At 38.3% G+C, this 26,110-nt stretch overlaps 1 protein-coding gene across 6 annotated transcripts in view; it reads right to left on the bottom strand.

The window, feature by feature from the left end:
* Positions 1–26,110, bottom strand: part of LOC126458247 (ATP-dependent DNA helicase Q1-like) — a 131,836-nt gene that overhangs the window by 69,324 nt on the left and 36,402 nt on the right. For 4 of the 6 annotated variants that reach the window (XM_050095158.1, XM_050095156.1, XM_050095157.1 and 1 more), the window contains exons 3-5: positions 21,105–21,278; positions 17,483–17,662; positions 17,199–17,329 (exon numbers count right to left, since the gene is read on the bottom strand). In XM_050095158.1, coding sequence (XP_049951115.1) covers positions 17,199–17,329; positions 17,483–17,662; positions 21,105–21,278 — 485 coding nt within the window. Of the gene's footprint in view, positions 1–17,198; positions 17,330–17,477; positions 17,663–21,104; positions 21,279–26,110 lie in introns of those variants that run through there. The other 2 variants (XM_050095159.1, XM_050095160.1) reach the window with 2 other exon arrangements.

Raw genomic sequence — 26,110 nt, 5'->3', positions numbered from 1 at the left:
TTTACCCTCCACACTGCCCTCCAATACTAAATTGGTGATCCTTTGACGCCTCAGAATATGCCCTACCAACTGATCCCTTCTTCTAGTCAAGATGTGCCACAAATTTCTCTTCTCTCCTATTCTATTCAATACCTCCTCATTAGTTATGTGATCTACCCATCTAATCTTCAGCATTCTTCTGTAGCACCACATTTCGAAAGCTTCTATTCTCTTCTTCTCTAAACTATTGATCATCCACGTTTCACTTCCATACATTACTACACTCCATACAAACACTTTCAGAAATGACTTCCTGACACTTAAATCTATACTTGATGTTTACAAATTTCTCTTCTTCACAAATGCTTTCCTTGCCACTGTCAGTCTACATTTTATATCCTCTCTACTTCGACCATCATCAATTATTTTGCTCCCCAAATAGCAAAACTCATTTACTACTTTAAGTGTCTCATTTCCTAATCTAATTCCCCCAGCATCACCCAATTTAATTTGACAACAGTCCATTATCCCCATTTTGCTTTTGTTTATGTTCATCTTATATCCTCCTTTTAAGAGACACTGTCCATTCTGTTCAGCTGCTCTTCCAGATCCTTACAATGTCACTGGCGAACCTCAAAGTTTTTATTTCTTCTCCATGGATTTTAATTCGTACTCCGAATTTTTCTTTTGTTTCCTTTACTGCTTGCTCAATATACAGATTGAATAACATCGGGGATAGGCTACAACCCTGTCTCACTCCCTTCCCAACCACTGCTTCCCTTTCATGCCCCTCGACTCTTATAACTGCCGTCTGGTTTCTATACAAATTGTAAATAGCCTTTTGCTCCCTGTATTTTACCCCCGCCACCTTCAGAATTTGAAAAAGAGTATTCCAGTCAACATTGTCAAAAGCTTTCTCTAAGTCTACAAATACAAGAAACGTAACTTTGCCTTTCGTTAATCTATTTTCTAAGATAAGTCATAGGGTCACTATTGCCTCACTTGTTCCAACATTTCTACGGAATCCAAACTGATCTTCCCCGAGGTTGGCTTCTACCAGTTTTTCCGTTCATTTGCAAAGAATTCGTGTTAGTATTTTGCAGCTGTGGCTTATTAAACTGATAGTTCAGTAATTTTCACATCTGTTAATACCTGCTTTCTTTGGGATTGGAATTATTATATTCTTCTTGAAGTCTGAGGTATTTCGCCTGTCTCATACATCTTGCTCATGAGATGGTAGAGTTTTGTTAGGCCTGGCTCTCCCAAGGCTGTCAGTAGTTCTAAAGGAATGTTATCTACTCCCGGGGCCTTGTTTCGACTCAGGTCTTTCAGTGTTCAGTCAAACTCTTCACGCAGTATCATATCTGCTATTTCATCTTCATCTACATTCTCTTCCATTTCTATAAATTTGTCCTCAAGAACATCGCCCTTGTATAGACCCTCTATATACTCCTTCCACCTTTCTGCTTTCCCTTCTTTGCTTAGAACTGGGTTTCCATCTGAGCTCTTGATATTCATGCAAGTGGTTCTCTTTTCTCCAAAGGTCTCTTTAATTTTCCTGTGGGTAGTATCTATCTTACCCCTAGTGAGATAAGCCTCTACATCCTTACATTTGTCCTCTAGCCATCCCTGCTTAGCCATTTTGCACTTCCTGTTGGTCTCATTTTTGAGACGTGTTTATTCCTTTTTGCCTGCTTCATTTAATGCATTTTTTATATTTTTTCCTTTCATCAATTAAATTCAATATCTCTTCTGTTACCTGAGGATTTCTATTAGCCTTCGTCTTTTTACCTACTTGATCCTCTGCTACCTTCATTATTTCATCTCTCAAAGCTACCCATTCTTTCCCCCATTCTTGTCAATCGTTCCCTAATGCTCTCCATGAAGCTCTCTACAACCTCTGGTTCTTTCAGTTTATCCAGGTCCCATCTCCTCAAATTCCTACCTTTTTGCTGTTTCTTCAGTTTTAATCTACAGTTCATAACCAATAGATTGTGGTCAGACTCTACATCTGCCCTTGGAAATGTCTTACAATTTAAAACCTGGTTCCTGAATCTCTGTCTTACCATTACATAATAATAAAATCATATGAACAAACACTTGTTCCATGATGTAAAAAAGTATTTCGTTTGATAGGAATTCAGTTACTTTTCTTATGGCACCTTTAAAGAACATTTTTTGGTTTATTGGCACAGACTTTAAATATATTCTGTATAAGGGCAACACTGCAAGTTATTTCTCAAAAAGACATATTTTGAAGTATAGCTTACTTAGGTGGGACTTTGGGAAGTGTTGCGCCAAAAGTTGATATATTATCTCCATAACTGAATAATAGCTAGGGAAAAAATCCATTACTGCATGCTGGTATTTTGTACTCCACCATTTCACCCTATATTGCTAAATCTTGTAAGCAGTTATTGTTGTATGCACTTGAAAGGTAAAACACTTAGCAACAAAAATATACATAAATTGTGCATCATAGGCCACTAGTGCACAAAGATACTATGGAACAGCTTCATAAATTTTTCCCATGAGGGACGAGTTACAATAGAAAACACAGGTAAAAAAACATGCAGGAAATATTATCTTCAATTAAACTTCAAATTTTTATTTTTTTCATGTTATATTTGTATTTGCAGACTCTAATAACAATACAAATCAAAATGTTATTTATATTTACACAATTAAATCATAATAACTAATTTAATATAGCAATGATTTGTATGGTGGCGGCTAAAGCAGGTTTTTAGAAATTACCAATGTGAGTGATATGCCAGAAAGTATTTCCAAATGAAGTCACGAAATCTTTGAGATTAGAAGAACATTTGATAAAAATGCATCCTGATAAAGAAAATAAAAATTTGTCTTACTTACAAAGCCTCAAAGAACGACATTCAATGCATCAAATGATACCTAATACGTTTAGCGTGGCACTGAATCAAAATAAGGATGGGTTACTTGCCTCTTATAAAATTTCTTTAGTTACTGCTAAATCTGAAAAACCCCACACTATTGGAGAGGAATTGATACTACAACTGTTAGTGAGGTCTTGCAAACTGCATTGCATAAACCATTGTCAGATACCATTAAGAAAGTCCCACTGAGTAACAGCTCAGTACAGGGACGAATCCATGGACTGTCCGAGAATGTCAAGAACACTAACAATTTTTTTTTTTTTAAATTTTCTTTGCAGGTCAATGAATCAATATTACCAAATAATGACCATTCACTTTTTGCTTACATTCATTTCATAAAGCATGATAAAATCTGTCACGCATCATTATTTGCCAGAAAATTATAAACCAATTCTTAAGGAAAATCAGTGTTTTATCTACTGGAACACTATTTTTAAAGAAAAAGATGTTCCTCAACAAAATATTATCTCAGCAATGGTAGGATGATATCACGGGCTCATTTCATACTTAAAAAAAGGCGGTACCAAACATAGTAGTCATACACTGAGTTATTCACGGACAACATTTGGTGGCAAAAAACTTTCCTTATCATACTCATAGCTCCTTACAGTACATAATTACTATAATTAACAAGATTAGAAGCAGCACGCTCAATGATAGATAGTTTCAGAATCTATGTGATGAAAGCAACGAAGATTTCAGTTGCCAGCTCCTGCACACAGAGGTTCATTGGCTGTCAGAGGGTACCTGCTCAAAAGATTTTAAAACCTCTTTGATACAGTTGTAACATTTTTGCAAACAAAGATCACTCTTTGAGGGATAATTTACTGAAGTTTAAGAATGATATAGCATATTTCACTACTTACAGAGTAAATTTAATGACACAAATCCATAGCTGCAAGGTGAGGATTTCAATTTAATCTACAGAACAGCAACTATACAGAACAACAAATTTAGAGGATCACTTTTTCTAAACCACATAATTGTCTCCCATTACAATGCACAAGTTTGAAATTTTGGCTCAAAGCAGAGCACAACCTTTCTCTGTAATGGCACATAATCATGGCACCCTCCAAAGTCACTCTCAGGCTCTGCAACACTCCAAGCAGCAACATGTCAACAAGCACGAAAGAAAGGCCACAGCTCAGAAGTTTATGTGAGCTGTAAGGTGGGTCACTGATGTCACATTGGCACTAAATGTCAGCACAATGCTGCCCAGCACCGTGGACATGTCACAGCCCCTCTTACCCACATTTCATCCGTTCTTTTGACATCTCAGCAGTGGCAGTCAGAGACACGACAACCAGTGTTTAAATCATGTGGTTTTTTTGTTGGTGGTTAAGCAAAACATTTCAGACACACCGCTGCTCAAAATTGACATGATAAAAAGGGCTTGGGAGGTATGGCATAAATGGCTTCAATGAAACCACCCCTTTCCCTATGATGCTGATTCTCACTCATTATGCAGTTGAAAATGATAGTTCACAGTGCAATCACCCTGACACTGCTGACACTCTCATATGCTTCAATTCTTCCCCAAGTTCATTGTGGGTCTGCATCCCTGCTGAACATGATGGCATCCCTTTGGAGTGCTGTGCGATCATAATGTTTGCACTCATTTACAAGCTGGAACAATTAGGAAATGTTTAAAATCATTCAATGAAATTCGAATGTCATCCGAAGTAGCAAAGGGTACTTATGATTTTTCAGCCCCCCTGTTTTTCACCATCCTGTGGTGCTATCACATGGGAGTGCAACTGTAACATATACATGAATAAAAGAGCAAAGGGTCCATCTAAGACCTCCCAGTTGGGCAACACCCTTGGAACCACCCACCCCACCTTTGTTGAGTGTGCTACAAATGTACCTGTCAGAAACTTTGACACCAATTCAGCCCGCACCTGCTCTAGAGTCCGAAGATAGGTAAACCGCACCTGAGGGGTGGTGAACGTGTTGCCTAACCTTCAACTGCTAGAGTAGCTGCCAGGCTAATTTGGTGTCAAAATTTCTGAAGGTACATTTCTAACATGCTCAATATAGGTGTGTCATTGGCACCAAGGGCATTACCAAACTGGAGGGTCTTAGAGAGACCCTTTGCTCTTTTATTAACACACATGTGATCATGCCATAGGAGGGTGAAAAATAGGAGAGTTGAAAAAACATATATATCCTTCACTGCCTCGGATCGTGTTCAAATTTCATCAGATGGTTTTGAACGGTTCCTAGTGGCTCCAACCCATACACAAGAGCAAAACTTGTGTTCGGACTGCACTCCAAAGGGGTTTGATCACACTCAGAGGGAATGTAGCCCCACATGTCCTCAGAGAAAGTTTGAAGTGTATGAGGGTGTCAGCAGTGTCAGGGCGACAAGAATTTCTTCCTGCTACTCATCTCACTGCGAACTATCATTTTCAATCACATAATGTGTGAGAATGAGTGCCCCGGGGAAAGGGATAGTTTCACTGACGCCATTTATGCCATCCCCTGTGGCCTTTTCATGTCAATTCTGAGCAGTGGTGTGTCCGAAATGTTTTGCTCAGCTACAAATCAGAAAATTGCATTACTTCAGTGCCAGTTGTCACAGCTCTGACTTCCACTGCTGAGACGTCAAAAGAAGGGGTGAAATGTGGGTAAGAGGGGCTGTGATGACCTTCTCATTGTGTGACACAGCTGAGGTGGTGTTGAGCAGAATTAAGGTGAAATTTGGTGCCAAAATGACAGCATTCGCCCACCTTATAGCTCACATAAACTTCTGAGCTGTGGCCTTTCTTTCGCACATGTTGACACCTTGCTGATTGAATCATCACTCAGCATGAGAGTCATGTAGCAGAATGTCATGATTTTGCACCATTACAGATGAAGGTTGTAGGCACCTTCAAGCCAAATTTCAAACTTGTGTGGCACAATGGGAAACAATTACAGGACGCTGAAAGAGTAATCTTTTCAACTGTTGTGTAGTATATTTCTACTTTTGTGTCAAAACTTGTCTAGTACAGATATAATTTTTGTCAAAAACTGTGGTGTTATAGATCGATAGCACGCTCACTCGCGTCTCTCAGCTGGAAATGGAAACGCACATTCTGACAAACACTGACAGCAGTCACGTGGGGACCCAGCAGATGCGATAATGTGTGCCCACTGCACCACACCTTCAGCAGCACCGACTACAAGTTCCCTCTGCCACCGCGATATAGGATGACCTGCAGCAGCTACATGCCCAGTCTCAGCTGCAGTGATTGACCATCTTCATTCTTAACCAGCCTTCAACAGTTCACCCGTGCATTAGAAGTGGGAGCTTCACACTGCATGAGGCTCTTTAGTTTGCTTCTTGGAATAGCTGGACTTTATTGCTGTTTGGTCTTCTCTACAGTTTCTTCACAAAACTTAGAGAAAGTAACAAGTTAAATAAAACTTTTGTTTGCTGTATTTACGTATTTGCTAATCATTTCTGCTCCTGCCCAGCTTCCCTACAACACTGCTGTGCTGCTCTGGAGCCCACCTCTCCTTATCATTGTGTATGAAAGTTTCCAAATCTTTCTCCTGTGGAAACAAATGATGATGACATTTTAGGATATTGTTGTCAACATTCGGACGCACTTGTGGAAGATTTTACAAACAGATTACAGGATCATCAAGTGACCATTTCAGGTTCAGTACTGACACCTTTCTCTGACCCACAAATGTCAGCATTATCCTTGCAGGAACCACTGATGGAACTTTCAACAAATGAAAGGTTGAAATTAAAATTCCAAGAGGGATATCAAGATTTATTTATGGCTTCAAAGGCAAATTCCTATAGTACATACACCTTTATGAGCTGCAACAAAGAAGTATTTAGTGCAAAGAGGATTTAGCGTGGTTAGCAAGAACAGAAACATACTGTCAACCACAGAGCATGGTGATTTAAAACTGGTCGTGACAAACACGATACCAAATATTGAAAAATTAGTACCATTACATCACGTTCAGTGCTCTCACTAACAAATGCTGTAATTTTTTTAAAATATATATTTGTTAATTAACATCTGAGGATTCCAGAAATATTGTTAATACCTTTTAATAATGTAATTTTAAAAACATATCCTTTTTCAGTTCTAGTTAAGAATTAAACATTAATTGCAAGATGGAAATTGTGAACCAGATGGAATTTGAACACAGATGCCTGCTTATTTAGAGCAGTGCTCTTATAAATTTAGCAACTCGAGCGCAACTCAAGGCAGTTTTCCATTTAATCTTCCACTACCTCTCTCCATATCAAAGTAATGAAAGCCTGGCTTTACATTTTACAAAGTTGTTATACTTGGGAATGTTGATACAAAGAAGAAGTTTCATAGAAAAAAATGCTAGTCACTTTAATAAAGGCATATGAATAGTCCTATATAAATGTAAACAAAGGCAACAATCCAGGAACAGTAAACACAGGAACATTCAAGAAGAGAATGAGGTTAGTAAACAAAACAAAACAAAACAAATATATGTAAAAGTGTGCAAAAGTAGATCACAAATGAGGTTATGGTAGTGAAATGTTTATCGGGACAAGTTATGAAACATAAGACGTAAATAATAGAAATTCCAGGTTGGAATATCAACAACATTAGGAAAATGGTACACTGCTCCTCTTTGTAAATATGACCCATTGAGTTGCAGACAGACACAACAAAAACCTTGTGCCTATCCGTAACTCAATGAATCATCTTTATGGTGAGTAGCAGTCTATTCTTATCCTAATATTGTTGGTAAGATGTGAATAGTTATCTGCATCATAGTTCAATCTATAAAATATACCAAGACAACCTCCTGGAACATATAGCTTTACCTGCCATATAAATGGCATTTGCACTGTTGGTAAATCTCAAGTTAATAATATCGAAAGCTCATCACGAAACAGTCTCCAGTTGCTCTAATTGAAAAACAAGCTTTCTACACCAAATGTTACAAAATTTTGCATTTTATGGATATTCGTCTGTAATTTTGTGGATCCATCTCTCGTTCTCTTACCCACAGGGGTCAACTGCATTCTCTCTCTCCCTCTCTCTCCCTCTCTCTCTCTCTCTCTCTCTCTCTCTCTCTCTCTCTCTCTCTCTCTCTCTCTCTCTCCCCCCCATTCCCTCCCCCCCCCTCCCCCTCCCCCCGCCGCCAGTCACATGGGCTTCTGCACTGGTGGGCTAGAGATCTGTCATAACCACAAGCTAAGTAAAGAACCGATGTCAAATACTGTAAAACTGAATTAGGATTCCACCTGGACCTGGCAATTTATTTGTTTTCAACTCTTTCAGGTACTTCTCAACACCTGGGATTTGTATTACTATGTCCCCCATACAAAAGTCTGTACAATGGTATGTCTGTACAGCCCTCCTGTGCAAATGATTTCTTAAACATAAAATTAGAAACTTAAGCTTTCCTATTGCTGTGTTCTCTTGTCATAACAGATTGGTTAATGTGTGATATGAGAGAAGCATTCAACCTGCTCAGCAAATTTATGTAGGACCAGAATTTTCTCAGGTTCTCAGCAAGATCTTCCCCTAACATATCATGGTGGAAGTTGTTGTAGGCTTCACACATCAATCATTTTTTAGACGTACAAATCTCTTTTAACTTTTTCCTCTAAAAATTTCTGCACTCTTTTTTAAACTGACTAGGGGAGGGCATGGGACAAGTCCCATCGATTTGGCTCAAATTGTGTCAGTAGAAACAAGTACATGATGATCCTTTGAAGTTCCTAAAATATTTTGTCTGACTGGGCGGAAGAAAAAGGGAAAATGCTCTCAAAAGTTTTTTGCTTACATTGTGAGTAATGTTGGAATAACTATTGTCCAGTTAGTGGTGGGGTACAGTTGGAAAGTATAATGGAGTGATAATTCCATGGCTCAAGTTTGATTTTCACTGTTCCCCAATTTTTTTTTTTATTTTTATTTTTTTTAAATTCATTGTATTTTATTCCTCACAAAGTTAAATCATCGCTTACAAAATTTAAATATAGTTTAACAGTTCAATTTATGTACACAAAATTAATATATACAATTTACAATTAGTTATGATTACTTTAATTTGAATAATGAGAATAGTTAAACAGGGATTGATTTTAAATGATTCATCTCTAACAGTTTGTTGTTTCACCCATTTTAAGAGATAATGTAACAATTTCTACAACTGTGAACAGTATTTCACCAAGTGTCTGCGGTGATTTATCATAAAAACTTATTTTATTGGAAAATGGAAACCAAGCAAGGATTTTCTACCAGAGAAGTGACTGGTGAAAATATTGTAAATAAAACTTGTGATGAAGATTTAAAAACAAAAAAATCACCAGTGCTCTTTGTTACACTTATTCAATTTCGTAAAGAAAAATGCATGATAACAGACAATCCTCACACACCTGTGGGTCCTGCAGCAACAGCCATAGGTCAAGCAACTGCAGAGCAGGTTACTGAAATTATGACTGCTAATTTCATAGTAAATGATACAGCTTTAATATTACACACTGAACCAAATGAACAAAATCTCTATGAAGAGGTATGTGGATTTTCTTATTCTCTCTTCCCCTATGTGCCCACATACACTTTTGCTGTATGCAGTCCTATTTTATTTGTAACAGGTTCTTTCTTCAAGTACAGCCATGAATGATGATGAGTATGATCCAGACAAATATTCTTCTCACACTCTGGCGCCCCTGGTTCATAAGAAGAAAGTGATCTGTTTTGGTGATACCCATCCCAAATGGGAGTCCCCATCACTAAAATCACAATTTTCAACCTTGGAGGAGAAAAAAAATCTCCAGATTTCGAGTAAAGAAACAGGACAAGGTGGCACAAGAAATGACAAAACTGCATTCATCAGCTCCAAAACATGGTAAAGATTTCAGGAAGTACAAGGCTGTTATGAACAAGTAATGATGAGAACATTACAACAATGGGCAATGGCAGTCGCAGTCCCATATTTAGCAGAAAAATGTCAGTTTATTGCTAGTGATATCTGAACAAAAGCCTTCAAACATGAACATTCAATAAGGCAGTGAAAAATCACCAAGTTTGTCAGCAAAAAAGAAGTTGCAAGTTTTGAAGAAACGGTGGAAGCAGCAGAGAAGTTTTATATACAGACAAGACATACAGGGTGATACAGATAAATTGGGAATTTAGAAAATTATATAATTTCACAAAGACCATTTTTTAAAAATATTTATCTGTATCATTTGGTAGTAAACATAATGCCTTTTTGGAATACATAAAGTACAGTTTATTTTTTGAAGATGACATCTTGCAGGTGAGCTCCTCCTTTAAGCAAATATTCCTGCAGTTTCATCGTTACCTTGTTCACGCTTTGATGTAACATCTCAACTGGAATTTCAGCAATTACTTCTCTGAAATTACACATTCCCCAAACAATTGTTGTAAAGCAGCCATCGATATTCATGCTGTAAGGCGCAGTGCCTTACTTCGCACCTATGTAAGTATGAGACCGAAGCAAGCAGATAGATACAACGATTCATACCATCACATAACAGTTGTGCTCTGATCCAGTAGCTATCTGCAAGCAGTTATGACTGTGGTCGAAAGGTATCAGTATCTTACATACTATAAAATAATATGTAGTTAAAATATATTTTAGAAACAAAACTGCCCTACTGTGACAACTACAACTTTCATTAATTATTGTTAATTTAATTTGTTTATTAGTATGAATGATGGTGTGAATGGAAAATAAGATAAGAAATTAATAATGCTGTGTCTATTAACTGAGTATGCATTAGTGTGAGAGTGAATCATATTCAGGGGAAATTGTAAGGTGCAACTAGCCAGCTTAAGGGACTGGGGAAACAAAAAATATATTATAATAAGTCTGTTATTTAAAGAGGAGTTATTTTTATAACTGTGCATTTTCTGAATTTGTTCATTTAGTAAATTATTCATAAAATGTATAAAGTTGTGATCAGTCAAAGGTAAAAGACTCAGGATTGCACGATTTAATACTTGGATCAGATTGGCTATGATGTGTATCAGCCAATCAAAGGAAAGTATGTACGAGCAAATTTTGTGGGCTAAAGAATTTCTTTGTGAAGTCTACGGTCCAGTTCAGCACTCAGCCATCATCATGTTCAGATGTGGATATAAGGATCTCTGAACATATGTGTTGGTTTTGCAGAATAATGATTAAAACTTGAGTGTGAAGTGCTGCAAAGTGGATGTGAACATGTGAGAAAATTGAACACATGAAATCCGTGTGGCATGTAATACAAGTAGTGCCCACAAGCTGAACACTTCTGGTGGTTAAATTGTATAATATTTGAGCAAGAATACTGTCATGGTTAATCCATTTTGTAATCCTTTCAGGTAACATGTTCGGTTCAATACCATAAGCTGGCTATTACGAGCGACTATGATTGATTGAGAGTGCTGAAACTAGAACTTAAGATTAGCACAGGCTTAACAGTGTTTTTGTATAAAAAAGTAACAATATATTGAAGTTTTCACACACAAAGTATCTTTTTATTAATTGCTCAGTTAACCTGATACTGAAAAGCATTTGTTGCTCCTGCTCAACTGATATAATGCTACTGGTTCTACTACAGCTATTCCAGAAGAACAACACCATTCCTTTTTTTACAGGGAAGGTGTGTGGACCAGACTGCGGAAGAAGAAATTCACCATAAAGTGAGGGAACATTATTTCTGTTGGACGAGCACATAGAAACCGCGTTGTTGCACGTGTGTGACCTTGATCCACCTTGTTGAAACTAGGTTGTGCCATTAATGTGTGGAAATCTCTGAAGTTGTTCCACAAGAAAGGTTTCCAGTATGGTGATGGAACAATTTGATGTGACTAAAACTGCATGGCCAGTCTCATCCTCAAAAAAATAAGGGCCTATCACATTATATGACGACATAGCAATCACACAGCAACTTTATGGTTGTGTTATGAATGCTTGTGTAGTTCTGTAAGACTGTCTTGTGCCAATATCTAAAATTTAGTCTATTAACAAGTCCACTGAGTTGGAAATGGACTTCATCTGATATTCATAGTTTTTTAATAAACTCCTCATCCTCAATTATCTTTCCAAGCACTAATTCACAGAAGTGCATCTATGATCACTGATTATCAGTTCCTGGACGATCTGCAACTTGTACAGATGGCATTACAAGTCTTGCACTAATATTCTTTGAACACTTGAACTAAGCAACCGTAAAGATGCTGTGTAGCGACAGATTGACAGGTATGGACTTCCTATGACAGCATTTCAAACAATTTTTATATTGTGCAGTGTATGAACCATTTGCACACAGCCTGGAGGCTTCTTTTTCATTGCCAAACCAGTTTCCTCAAAATTACATATCCATGTTTTAATTGTATGTGCTGATGGAACACAATCATGGCAGACTAAATTAAAATGACAGCAGAATTCTCTATGTGCCCCCTCAACACAATCATTGTTCTCGTAAAACGCTTTGACTGCAGATGCACATTGCACACCACTCCCAGCATCAGTGATAACTACATGGCAGGGTATCATTGACATGCATACTCTATTCAGTGCTACTAATCACCCATGACTACCAACACAACTTTCAATATTTCCCATTTCTCTGAATCACCCTGTATAATTCAAAACTTCAACCTTGATTATGTAATTAACACTGACCAGACTGGATGCCAGTATGAATCAGTGTACAGCAGCACACACAACTACAAGAGTTCGAAGACCATTTTGGTGAACAAACTCACTCTCTCCCAAACCATCCACTGTTGCACAGCACAGTACAGTTTAATTGCTTGATGGAAACTGTTACCCCTTGTGTTTTTATGTATGCAAGAGCCTGGCACTAAATTTGGTCCTCGAGTTGCTGGTACCGTGAAAAAATCAGAAGAAGAATATAAGAATATCATCGTTTCTTGCTTCAAGTCATTAACACTAACAAAAGAGCTTTATGAAAAGTTTCTGGAAACAACATTTAAAAACTTACATTGCTAACAACAACTTCGTTCTATTGGTGAATTCGTGAGGTGGCCAAGCAGATTTTACAGTGTATGATGAGACATTTGACAATGAGGAAGATCATTCCACCCAAAAATACTCGTCTTGCTCAACTCTGTGATGTACACTAATCAGTCAGAAGATTATCACCACTGACTTACTATCAATATAAACCCACCTGGGTAATAGCAGTGTCAACTGGCAAGGAATGACTGCTAGTCAGACACACGCATGGTGCATGTAGTATCAGTGAACATGCTGTCCTTGTGTAGAATGGGGAGGTCGCACACTCTTTCCAAGTTTGACTGAGGGTAGACCGTGATGGCCCAGAGACTCGGCACGAGCATTTTGGAAACTCCACAACTTGTCGGATGTTTGAGGAGTGCTGTGGTGTCTTCAACATGTGACGAAACCAAGGTGAAACCACGTCCAGACATCATGGGGTTGTACGGCCACCCCTCATTACTTTCTGTCCAAAATTGTAGACTGGGCAGACTGGTAAAACAGGACAGGAGGCGAACTGTGGCGGAAGTAACATCATAATTTAATGCTGGGCATGTTAACACCATGACACCGGCAACTACAGCTGAAACGGACATGTGACCATTGGCATTAGACAATGCCGCAGTGGTAGAGATCTGCATGGTCTGGCGAATCCCACTACCTTCTTTGCCTTGCCAATGGGAGGGCGCAAATCGGTCATCTTCCAGGGGAATAGCTCCTTAACACCTGTACTGCAGGATGGAGACAAGCTAGGGGTGGCTCCATTATGTACATCTACATCTACATCTACATTTATACTCCGCAAGCCACCCAACGGTGTCTGGCGGAGGGCACTTTACGTGCCACTGTCATTACCTCCCTTTCCTGTTCCAGTCGTGTATGGTTCGCAGGAAGAACAACTGTCTGAAAGCCTCCGTGCGCGCTCTAATATCTCTAATTTTACATTCGTGATCTCCTCGGGAGGTATAAGTAGGGGGAAGCAATATATTCGATACCTCATCCAGAAACGCACCCTCTCGAAACCTGGCGAGCAAGCTACACCGCGATGCAGAGCGCCTCTCTTGCAGAGTCTGCCACATGAGTTTATTAAACATTCTGGGTAACACTCACGTGGACATTCATGGGTCCAGTGGAGCTCGTGCAAGGTATCATGATGGCCAAGGTGCATCGCACACTGGTTGCAGACCACATAAACACCTTGATGGTGCTCATGTGTCCCGATAACAATGGTGTTTTCCAATTAATGTGTTGGTCCCCCCAACCTACCAGATCTGAACCTGTGGGAATACATCTGGAAAGTCATTGAACATGGCATCAGAGCTCATCACCCTCCTTCCCCGAATTTACAGGACTTAGGTAATTTATGTGTGCAGGTGTGCCAACTCCCTCCAGCGACCTACCAAGGGCTCACTCCTTCCATGCAATGACGTGTTGCTGCTGTTATCCATGCCAAAGGTGGACAACTGTCTATTAGCTAGGTGATCACAATGATTTGGTTGAGCAGCGTATATTTTTATCGGAAAGTCAAAATTCTAATTAAAAGATTACAAAGCGCCCCTGATTTTCCCAGAGTAGCCAGTCACAATGGTCTTTGTCTTGCACGTTGGTTCAGCCTTCACTGCATTTCTTGCACCTTCTTTCAGACCACACTCTCATAATGTTAGGTCGATACACATGACTCAGCTCATGGTGTCTCTGCTGGTGTTTGCTTCTGAGAACATAGAAATACAACCGCATGATGCTCACAATTAGTTGGAGGCAATCTTAACACTCCCATTTTTTCATAGAACTGTTACATAAAAACTGACATCAGAACATTGAAATTGCACCACATTATTGCCTCATACCCATTCTCTGTTACTATAAACATGAATTCCAGTTTATCAACATGGCGGCTCTGGACGCAATCACAAATTTTTCTAAATGACCTTTGCATTTTTCATATTAGCTAGAAAATTGTAGTTCTGAGAAATTATACAGCTGAAAACTTAGCAAAGAAATTAAATACTTTGATCTGAATATCTTATTCTCAAAATGAGAATCAATTATAAGTCCTGCAACACTGTGAACATAAAAGGCATTCTGATTGTAAGAACAGTGTAATTTATTTTCTAGAACAAAGCATTGTAATGTCTAGATCTTGCCATTTTTACTTTTCCCTCTCTCTTAAACCCTTCCTAGCCTCATACTGTATCTCCACTGCATCATCGTCCCACATAACGTATATCTGCAACTGCCCCCCCCCCCCCCCCCCCCAAAAGAAATGTGTTTTGCAGTTCATCCCAAACACAACTGGCCCTTTATTCACATGAAGTAATGAGGGTATCTCATTTCACTCCATATTTCTAGATGTCCAGAAGACTTTCAGCATTGTTCCTCATAAGTGACTTCTAATCAAACTGCTTGCCAGCTGTGCAACTGGATTTGTGATTTCCCATCAGAAAGGACATAATTCCTACTAATTGGAGTGAAGTCATCAAGGGAAACAGAAGCTACACTGGCATTCCCCAAGGAAATGTTATAGGCTCTCTGCTGTTCCTTATCTATACAAATGATCTGGGAGACTACGTGAACAGCCCTCTTAGATTGCTTGCAGATGATGCTGTTATTTATCATCTAGTAGGGTCACCAGATGAGCAATGTGAATTACAAAATAACTTGAACAAAATATCTGTATGGTGCAAAAAGTGTCAATTGATACTGAACAATAAAAACTGTGAGGTCCTCCATTTGAGTACAAAGATGGAAATGAGCGTTTGGCGTCATTGGCCGGGAGACCCCTTACGGAACAGGTCCGGCCGCCTTGGTGCACGTCTTATTACATTCGATGCCACATTGGGCGACCTGTGCGCCGGATGGGGATGAAATGATGAAGAAGACAACACAACACCCAGTCCCTGAGTGGAGAAAATCCCCGACCCAGCCGGGAATTGAACCTGGGTCCCTTAGGACAGCAGCGCGTCACACTGACCATTCAGCTATTGGGGTGGACATGAATCCATTATATTTCCGTTACATGATAAATGGTGCAAATCTAAAGTATCTCACTTCGAACAAACACTTAGGGATCACAACTGTGAACAACTTAAATTGGAAACATCACAGAGAAAATGTTGTGGGGAATTGAAACCAAAGACTGTGTTACACATTGTATTTAATTATTTGAAGCACAGACTGACAATTTACAGTAATTGAATCAGATGTATCATGTAGAAGATGCAACAAACCTAGTGAAGAGACTCTCCACACTATGCTTGTCTGTCCTCTACTAGAGTATTACTGTTTAGTATGAAGGATAGATGGAGGACATTGAAAAAGGCTGAAGAAGAGCAGCTCATTTTCTATTATCGCGAAATAGGGATGAGAGTTTCATGGATATGACGTGCGAGCAGGATGGCAATGGGAAAAACAAAAGCACTTTTCGTTGCACCAGTTATCTTTTCACAAGATTCCAGTCACCAGCTTTCTCCTCAGAACGTGAAAATATTTTGTTGACTCCCACATACGTAGGGATAAATGGCCATCATAGTAAAATAAATAGAAAATAAAGAGAAAGATTTAGGTTTTCATTTTTCTCATGTGCTATTTGAGAGTGGAACGGTCGAGAAATAATCGAAAAGTAGTTCCGAGAAACCTCTGCCAACCATTTGGATATGGAATGCAGAGCAGTGGTGCAGATGTCAGTAGCTTTATATTCTTATTTCTTTACACACACCACTCACTCCAATAACACAATGTTTCCAACTTACTCAAAATATCAATTAAGCAGTGACAATCACTCTACAAATGTTCAAAAACTAATTTCCATTCATCTGGCATTTTATTAGTGTAAAGCATAATGGCCAGACATAATGTACACTACACATTTTGGAAAATATTCAGTGAAATTCACTAGTTTATTGTAGGTTAATGACACCCAATGCTTAAGCTACAGCTTTGCTGCAACTAAGCAAAATTTCATGCTTATTTTCTATCTGCTGTAAAAATACTATTGACATTAAGACAAATTTGAAAATGAGAGTAGCCCACTGTGATTTACTAACACAACATATACATATTATTTTGTACATGGCTCTAATTTACAGAAACTACAGTATGTATTTTTTCAGGACAAAATTCAGTCATCAGCTGCAAATAATTTTTTTATGCTTTACCGGTTTTGATAAATTAATTTGTAATCTTCAGAAGCTTAGTATGAGTTTAGCAGATGTCAACATTTTATTTACAGAAGCATAATGCCATGCTATGTCCAGAAATGTACACATTGTATTTAATTATTTGAAGCACAGACTGACAATTTACAGTAATTGAATCAGATGTATCATGTATACTTACTGCCTGTATAGAGTTAACATCTGCTTTTGTAGCTGTAGCAGTTAACATCTCTGCTCCCACTTTCAGAGCCTTTAATGCCATTATCTGGTCTTCCATCAGAGCAATTAGTGGTGAAACTACAAGAGTAACACCTTATAAAACAGAAAATACACATTAACCAACCTTTTTTTAAACAACACAAAAAGCATTAAGATATTTCACCACATTATTAACACAAAAAGATCAAGAAGATAAACTGACAGAAGTGAAAAGTACACAGAACAATGTAGTGTTACCTACCTTACCTTTAGAAACTACACCTGGCAACTGGTAACATAGACTCTTTCCTCCTCCAGTAGGCATAACTAATATTACATCTTCCTTTGACAAAACAGCATTAATAGTAGACAACTGTAATGAACGGTAGTCTGTCAGGCCAAAAACCTTGTGCAGTGCTTCATCAAGCTGTTTTGACCATGGAAATTCTGGACCAAACAAAAATATATAAATTTATTCAGTGTTTCCATAAATAGTTATAAAAGCTATTTACATATAAGCAAAGGGCAAACCACCCTATTATTTGAGAACCTTCCTAGTAAAACTAACATATATGAACTGCCTTTGACTTACAGAAGACCATTACAATTAGCCTTACTCAAAGACAAAAAACAAAGAGCTGATAAAAGTGGTTATAGCACTTAACACACTCAATCACTTATCTCTTGATGTGTCATAGCACTATTGTGTAAAATCTCTTGGCACACTGTATTGTCACTGCAATCTTTTCCACATGCATGACAACAAGTAAGACAACTTGTCAAAAAATAATTGCAATTAATATGCTGTTATAACATATGTTCGTAATGTTAGACATTGTGTTGTATTTCATGTTACAAATGCATCTATATTTTTTCAGTTTCACAAGGACTATGCACATGATCTGCAATGTGTCATTTCTTTTATTTATTTGGTCCATGCGATATGAAATCATCAGTGTGCTACAGGTGTGTTAATATTTATACTGGGTAAATTATGGTTTACAATATATTGCAACAAGTTTGTATAAAATTTGCTTCACTGGATAGTTCATGTGTTGCACTTAATCATAACCAGCACATTTACAGTTCTAGGTATTGTTTTACAAGTAAGAACAGTGCCACAGCAAATACAGTATGGCCCATAAAATTGTGGATAGTTTCAATAAGCTTTACACTTGTGGGGTGCTTATTCAACAGCTGAAGGCCCATGAAGTTTATCCCTTTGAACAAAGTCATGTATTAGCATGTAACAAATACAGGTTTGAATTTATTATAGTGTAATGATTGTGAATTTCACTGTTTTTCTTCAGTCTGCATTCAGTTGGCACTATGAGATTTTTTGAGGATTTTACAGTCTCGAGAATATATAAGCAGGTAGTGTTAGGATTTCCAGTTTCCTAAAAAATGGGTTTGCCAGAGTCTCTAGTTTTGCTTTCATTAATGTTCCTCACGGTTCTCTTCTTGATTTGGAAAATGATAAGAGCAGTTCAAAAATTACCTGGAATATCAAATTATATCTTAAGTGAATTTGTTATGTATGTATAGTATGCCCTTTTTACTGTTTTCTGAGTAGTACATTCTCACACCACACTTAAGGCATAGCAGCTAGTGCTTATTTTAACATTTGTCTGGTCAATATATTCATTCCATTTCAGATTATCTTTTAACCACAGATCCACAATTGTGAATTCAGTGATAATTTCTATTGGTTGCTTATTAATTGTTGCAGATAGTTGACTGGGTTTGTATTTTGTGTGGTGCCAAACTTAGTGAAACACTCTTTATAACAATGATCATTAGTCTGCTGTTTATGGCTCAGTCACTAAGTTGCTAAGTAGCTAAGTTCACAGTATTCTGTGTTATCCCCTTTAAGGAAAACAGTTCTATCCTCTGCAAATATAACAGTTCGGTGGGGATCAATATTCACAGTTAAGTTACTGATATACAAGAGGCATATAAGAGGTCTCAGTATCAAGCCCCTAGGCACACCTTGCTTGACTGTTTTACTTCCAGATAAAACATGTCATTTGCTGAAATAAGTTAGTCATCTGTACATGTCATATTGAACCTCCTGTACACAACTGATTAGGAATGATGCAATCCATTTGTTTGCAAGTCCTCTGATATCATGCTGTTCAATTTTTAGCAGCAATAATTTATTATTCACTGTATCAAAAGGCTTTGACAGACCTATAAATATGCCTGTGGCAGGTTACTTTGCATCCAAAAGATCTAGTACCATCACGTTACCTTCCATTACGAATGTGGATACACTCCATGACTGTGATAGGACATTGGCTTTGCAGAGAAACAAGTTCTTCGCAAAGCCTACTTTCATTATACAGTAGTCTTGAAAGAATTATGACAGAAGTCCGAACAACAGGGGACTGATGGACTAGGACATGTACTGAAACTATGAAATAGTGTGCACTGATAATGGCTAGGCACTAGCTGAAATCCAGATTTGCTTTAATAAAGCCTGATAGAAAAGGATGACTGATTGCTGTGCTCCATTATTTTGAATCTAGTATCATATTAATTCAGCCGTATACAACTGTTTGTGTAGACTTGTGTCTAATCCCACGCTGAGGTACATGTACGCTAGTACAACTTTTTTGCCAATGAAGCCCATCAGTTTTTTGGGCATAATTTTTTTTCTCAAATATTTTACAGACGCAGGCCAATAACTGTTCATGTACGTTTTGTCATGTTTTTTTAGAAAATGGGAATTACTTTTGTCTTTCTCAGTGACTCTGGGAAATTACTTGCCTGCAAAGAACAGTGACAGATGTGAGTTAGTGGTTCAGCAATATCATAGTATGACCGCATTTTTTGGCAATCGCTGGAACACCATCGAAGCCCACTGCATAAGAACTTTTTAACCCTCTGAAGGCTTTTCATTGCTACCTTTAGTGATTGTACTAAAAGACATTGACTCTTTGCACATGCACATGCACATGCACATTTTTTAGTTTTCTGGTTGATATTTTGTGACTGCATTACTTTTAGTTAATGCCTGAAAAGAGTTTTCTGGCAGTGGTCACCAAAGTTTCCAGATTAGTTTGCTACTTTATTGTTGTGTTTAATTTCTATGTTTGCGTGCATGCTTTGTTTTCCCCTCTTTCTCTTTGCATAATACTCCAACCTGCTTTTACTTTGTTGTTGTGTTTGTCAAGGTACTCATCACTGTGCAACCTTTTGGCTGTCTTATCACTCCTCAGGATAGAAACATAATTTTTATAGTATTTGAGTAACTGACGGGAGCCATTACTTTGTTTGCGCAACTTGTGGAATATTCTTTCACTCTGGCAGGAGGTTTTTATAGCTGGTGTAATTCATTCTTGTTTCCCTTAAACCTTACTGGTTTTTTGTGGTAATGCTTCTTCAAAGCTGTGCCATTGGCTGCATATATCTCTGTTCACTTTTACTTACTAAGTAGGCTACTCAGTTTGTTTAACTTACCCTGAGTCAGCATTATCTTAGCATATGGGATGAGTTAAGCTACACCAGTCATCACCAGAAATTATACGATGGCCAGTTTCCACCAGAAGATGGAGGATTTCATTATTCGTTCCACCTTTCTGTTCTCCCATGCACTTAAAATACAGTGAAGTATTACTGTAGTTGTTTTGAGAAAGAAAACCATGGTACTGACTATATCATGGACTCACAGACTCTTTAACAAAGTTTCAAACCTCTGATACTGTCTTCTTTTTATAAAGCTTTACACTGAAAAACCAGCAATTTCTTAAGTATTACAAAAACATTAATGTCAGGAAAGGTTCACCTCTCTCAATCCCATGTTTAATATGAATGGATTTCCTGCCATTCATTTGAGGAGTAATTACTCTTGCAAGTACTGAAACTAGATTATTTAGATCAGTCCTACCTTTTGTATCCCATTTACGACTTGCTGCCTGCTCGCTTTTCCTCAAAAGCATTTCATCCTTCAGTTTTTCTTTCATTTTCACCAATGCATTTTTTCTCTCCTGTAAGCTTTGAATTTTAGCTTCAATTTCTTGCAGTTCATAATCAACTGCAGCAAGCTTTTCCTCCGCAGTTGCTGAAAAAGCATAAATCATTTTAAAATGCATAAAGCAGGTAATATCTACAGTCTGTAATATCAGTGTAATTACATGATTTCAAAGTATTAATACAGCATGTGATCAAAGAATTAATATGATATATGATCGAGGTCATGCGTAAACACAATTACTTGACTTTTTATTTGAATATAAAAGAAAGAAAAAACATGGAACTTAATATTTTTGCATGCAGAACAGGGACATTTGTTGCTTATGAGAGATTGTAACAGGACTTATGAGGTCCCTATTGTAATTAGGAGTTCTTCCCATTAGTTAGAGGTCAGAAGTCCAATGAGGATTTTGCTATCTTAATTAATTAGATGCACAGCTCTATCAAAGGAAACAATCACAGACTGAAAACTGTTGAGCCAAAACACATACGCAAAGTAAAACAGTAATACTAGTTATCTCTTATAAAATTAGTGTCGACAATATTATGGAACGGATAGATTGTTACTCCCCATATAGAGCAGATGTTGAGTTGAAAACAGGTACAACAAAAATACTGCTATAAACATGAGCTTTTGGTCAATAGGCCTTCTTCTAACATAGAAAACACACAAATTCATGCAAGCACAAAACACACACACACACACACACACACACACACACACACACACACACACACGAGCACTGCCTCTGGCCACTAAGGCCTCGGTGGCCTCAGGTGTAAAGCAGTTTTCCAGCTGTGCCTGTCTGTGACTCAACATCTCCTCTAAAAGTAGCAAGTAGCGAGTAGCAATCTATCCTTTCCATAATATTGTCGCTACTCCATCCTGGATTTTCCACTGTTTAAAATTAATGCAGAGTTAGACAGAACTTGTGTCATTTTTGGGAGCTTCTTACAAGACTCTAAATTACTTGTTATTGCACTTGGGAACAGCGACAAAAGTTATTCTGGTACTTAGCCAAACTGCAAATTACAATTTCATTTTTGGCCCACTGCATACAATTCTGCAAAACATTAATTCATGCTTTCTAGTGTTAGTCAATTTTTACCTATGGCTAAATCCTCTACATCTACATGACTACTCTGCAATTCACATTTAAGTGCTTGGCAGAGGGTTCGTCGAACCACAATCATACTATCTCTCTACGATTCCACTCCCGAACAGCACGCGGGAAAAACGAACACCTAAACCTTTCTGTTCGAGCTCTGATTTCCCTTATTTTATTTTGATGATCATTCCTACCTATGTAGGTTGGGCTCAACAAAATATTTTCGCGTTCGGAAGAGAAAGTTGGTGACTGAAATTTCGTAAATAGATCTCGCCGCGATGAAAAACGTCTTTGCTGTAATGACTTCCATCCCAATTCGCGTACCATATCTGCCACACTCTCTCCCCTACTACGTGATAATACAAAACGAGCTGCCCTTTTTTGCACCCTTTCGATGTCCTCCGTCAATCCCAACTGGTAAGGATCCCACACCGCGCAGCAATATTCTAACAGAGGACGAACGAGTGTAGTGTAATGCTTTTTTATCTCACATCTGAGATGTGTGGGGTGAAACAGATTGCTATCTGTTTAAAATTCAAACTATGGGTTGCCCAAACATTAATTAAGAGAATCAACCACATTCCTATCTTTTATGAATATAAACTCATTTTTATTTAAGTTCGGGGACACAGTGTGAGGCTGTATGGTGACACCTAGAGAACTTACAGGCATTTATAGGCCACAAGTTCTCACTGACAGTAACACAGCTCTGGATCAGTGCTAGCACAAGTTGGTAGCTAACCATCTTGGGCACATTTAAGTTCTACAGTGAACTATAAGCTAAAGCAAAAGAAGATAAGCTTGCACTTGGGAGGTCATCATGTTGAATTAATTTTCATGTTCATATCTACAAGACTTGATGGATGACAGAATGAATGAATGAATGAATGAAGGAAGGAAGGAAGGAAGGAAGGAAGGAAGGAAGGAAAGAAGGAAAAAATTCTTTGCTTTAGCAGATGTTGCTTGTGTTTTAGTTTGTTAGCTACCTGGACTATACATAATTTTACTCATTTTTCATTTAACATATCATTAAGTGCTATTTCTGGTAATAAGAGGACATTATTATTACTGCACATTGTGTGTGGTCCAGTCCCATTAAGGGAAAAAAAACCTCCGCCAAAACAGGCCATCAGGGCCCAACGGCACTGACCAAAGAGAAACAAGTATTCCATTTTAATCTGACTTCAGAGATTTGAAATCATAACTATCTGATGATGATGATGATGATGATGTTGAGTGGGGGGGGGGGGGGGGGCACGAAGGCTGTCCTCACAGATGGAGTTGATTATAGTGTCTGACACACCACCTAGCAATTATAAAAAAAATACTCTCATTATTAATTGAACTATTGAAATGAAACCCATTTAATAAAAATGTCAAACTGCCTGGGCAAGCTATCCAACCAGAGCATGTTGACCTCTCCTCCCCAGCACTTTATGGATGAGGCACAGCAATTTACAAAATTTCAGTGCCAGTATTGCATTGGTGTCAGTATCAGCGATGGTGGAGGGCAGATATCTTGCCAAACTGGGGGTTGCTCTACTGTCAGTATGTAAAACACACTTAGCCGAAACATGCTGAACTGGAAAGAGATCACCACAAACTTCACAGAGTGGTGGATCCTCCCATTGGAAGAGGAAACCATATGTTAGTGGGCAATGTCCTATTCAGAGACTAGTGAGCAGCACTTCCTTCTACCTGTGTGGCTGGCATGAGTCCACCAAGCTTGTGTAGACAATACAAGTGACCGCAGTTTGTTGGTCGCCACTTGGGACGCACAATTCTTTTGTCAATGAGATGATGGCATACAAGGTACATCGATGCACAACATCGCTAGATGTTTCTTTGGCTTCATTGTCAGCTATGACATTACCCTGTATACTAACAATACTGACATGTACAAGTACACAACAAAACACCACCTCCTCCTCCTTGGTGTGGGATCTGCTGTGTGTCGTGCATGATCTAAGTCAACAGGTCTACTGGATACATTTGGTGGATTGCTTGTAATGCACTGAATCAGTCTGAGTAGCTGAGAAACTTCACACTGTGATGATCTGGATTCAATCCAGTGCATTCATAATCCACATTATAATCTGTAATGTTCTGGAAGGTGTACTTGGAAAGTACCCCATTAGAGAACATAGTGAGTGCATTACTGTGCTGAGTGCCATCAGTATATACAATGATAAAACCATGGTATATACTTAAAACTGAAGAAAATAAATTATGTAAAATGTACTCTGGGGCGCATGTTTATAGAACTGCATCAAGCTTACAATTATTCTGGGCCTCTGAAGACACCAGTGTAGCAATTTGTTCTATCCCTGGCTGCATATCTATGATATATCTGTGAGACAGGCAGTAGCACATATCATAAATGGTTTGGTCGTATGGGGCCTATTCCTGAACAGCTGCTCAGAGTTGAGATGGGTGGCCAGATTTATTGCTGATGACTGAGGCAATGCAAAGATTTTCAGTGCCTGTCAAGCCAGAAGGATTGGTGCCAAATCTGGAGTGGTATTTCACTGGCCTCGGCACAAGGTGTCTGAACTGGGCCAGTCCGATAGGTTCCAGTTGATATCTGAATGCCCTCATGGTAGGCAGCATCTAACATCATGAGATAGGAGGTTCATGTTGATCCACAAACCATGCTCCCATAATCTATCTGAAAAATGCCCTGTAAAGCTGCAGGAGGTAGAACCTGTCAGCTACCCATTTCAAAATATTCAATGATTTGCAATTTTTTCATATGATGGCATGGTTGGAGACCATGGCTGTCATTCGAAGACAAATGTTTATGGTGTTTGGCAGCAACCAGCCACAAATTTACTTTCAGTTCCTTTATTCACAGGGTACTGTTACCAGTTTTGAATCATTGTGATTCATCTTCAGACGGTTTATATGCTTTCCTTACAACATGTGGTGCATTTTTTTTACAGATTAATTGTCCTAAAATATAAATAATACATAATTATAAGCATGCCACACACAGATGGTTGCGTTACAGATTTCCATTGGATGTGACTTATGTGAAATGTCAGTCTGGAGTGTTTGTTTTCATAACATTTGTCCAACAGATGTGAACACATTCCCACTGCATTCTTATCGTTGCTCACGTAAATCTTTCTCACTGAACACTTTAGATTTGTCACTGAAAAGATTTTTAGCATGCACCACATGTTTTGATACATACATACATAAGTGGCACCTACTTCCAAGAGTGGAGCAACAACAACAGTTTACGAGAGCTATGGCTGCTGACCAATCATAGCGTTTGTGTTTGTTTACATCAGGTTTATTCTTATGACAAACGAAGTATAGTGATCCTCCACTCTGAGAGGGGAACTTACCCTGCAACATATCTTTGCATCCCAATACTCTTCTGAACTTAATCTCCATTAACATAAACCACCTCCTCTTTTCAACTGTCATTATTTTTCCACTATCATCATTTTATTGTGTTTTTTATTATTAAGTCTTATTCGCCTGCTACCTCTGCTCTCCCACTCTCGCTCTCTGGTGTATTCCTATCATCTCCCTTTTCTCTTAGCTTTTAATTGTACTTCAGTCTTTTGACTGATTTTAGGGATGCACCTAAACTTCTGAAGCTCTTTGGATGCCTAAGGATGAACCCTTCTTGAATGTACCTTCTTGCCACTTAATGGCTATTCATACATTTTGACATGCTAGGCATATTCTTTTACAGTACTTTTCTTTTAATGATACCTGATCAGGGAGGCACTCTTCCAAGGGTCTCTTGGATGAATGGGTGTTTCAACTGGCCTACTGCCCAAATGTTCACCACTTT

Source organism: Schistocerca serialis, chromosome 2 (genome assembly GCF_023864345.2).
Source record: "Schistocerca serialis cubense isolate TAMUIC-IGC-003099 chromosome 2, iqSchSeri2.2, whole genome shotgun sequence".
NCBI classification, from domain to species: domain Eukaryota; kingdom Metazoa; phylum Arthropoda; class Insecta; order Orthoptera; family Acrididae; genus Schistocerca; species Schistocerca serialis.
Note: the sequence above shows the minus strand (reverse complement) of the source record. Positions and strands in the feature narration are given on the sequence as shown.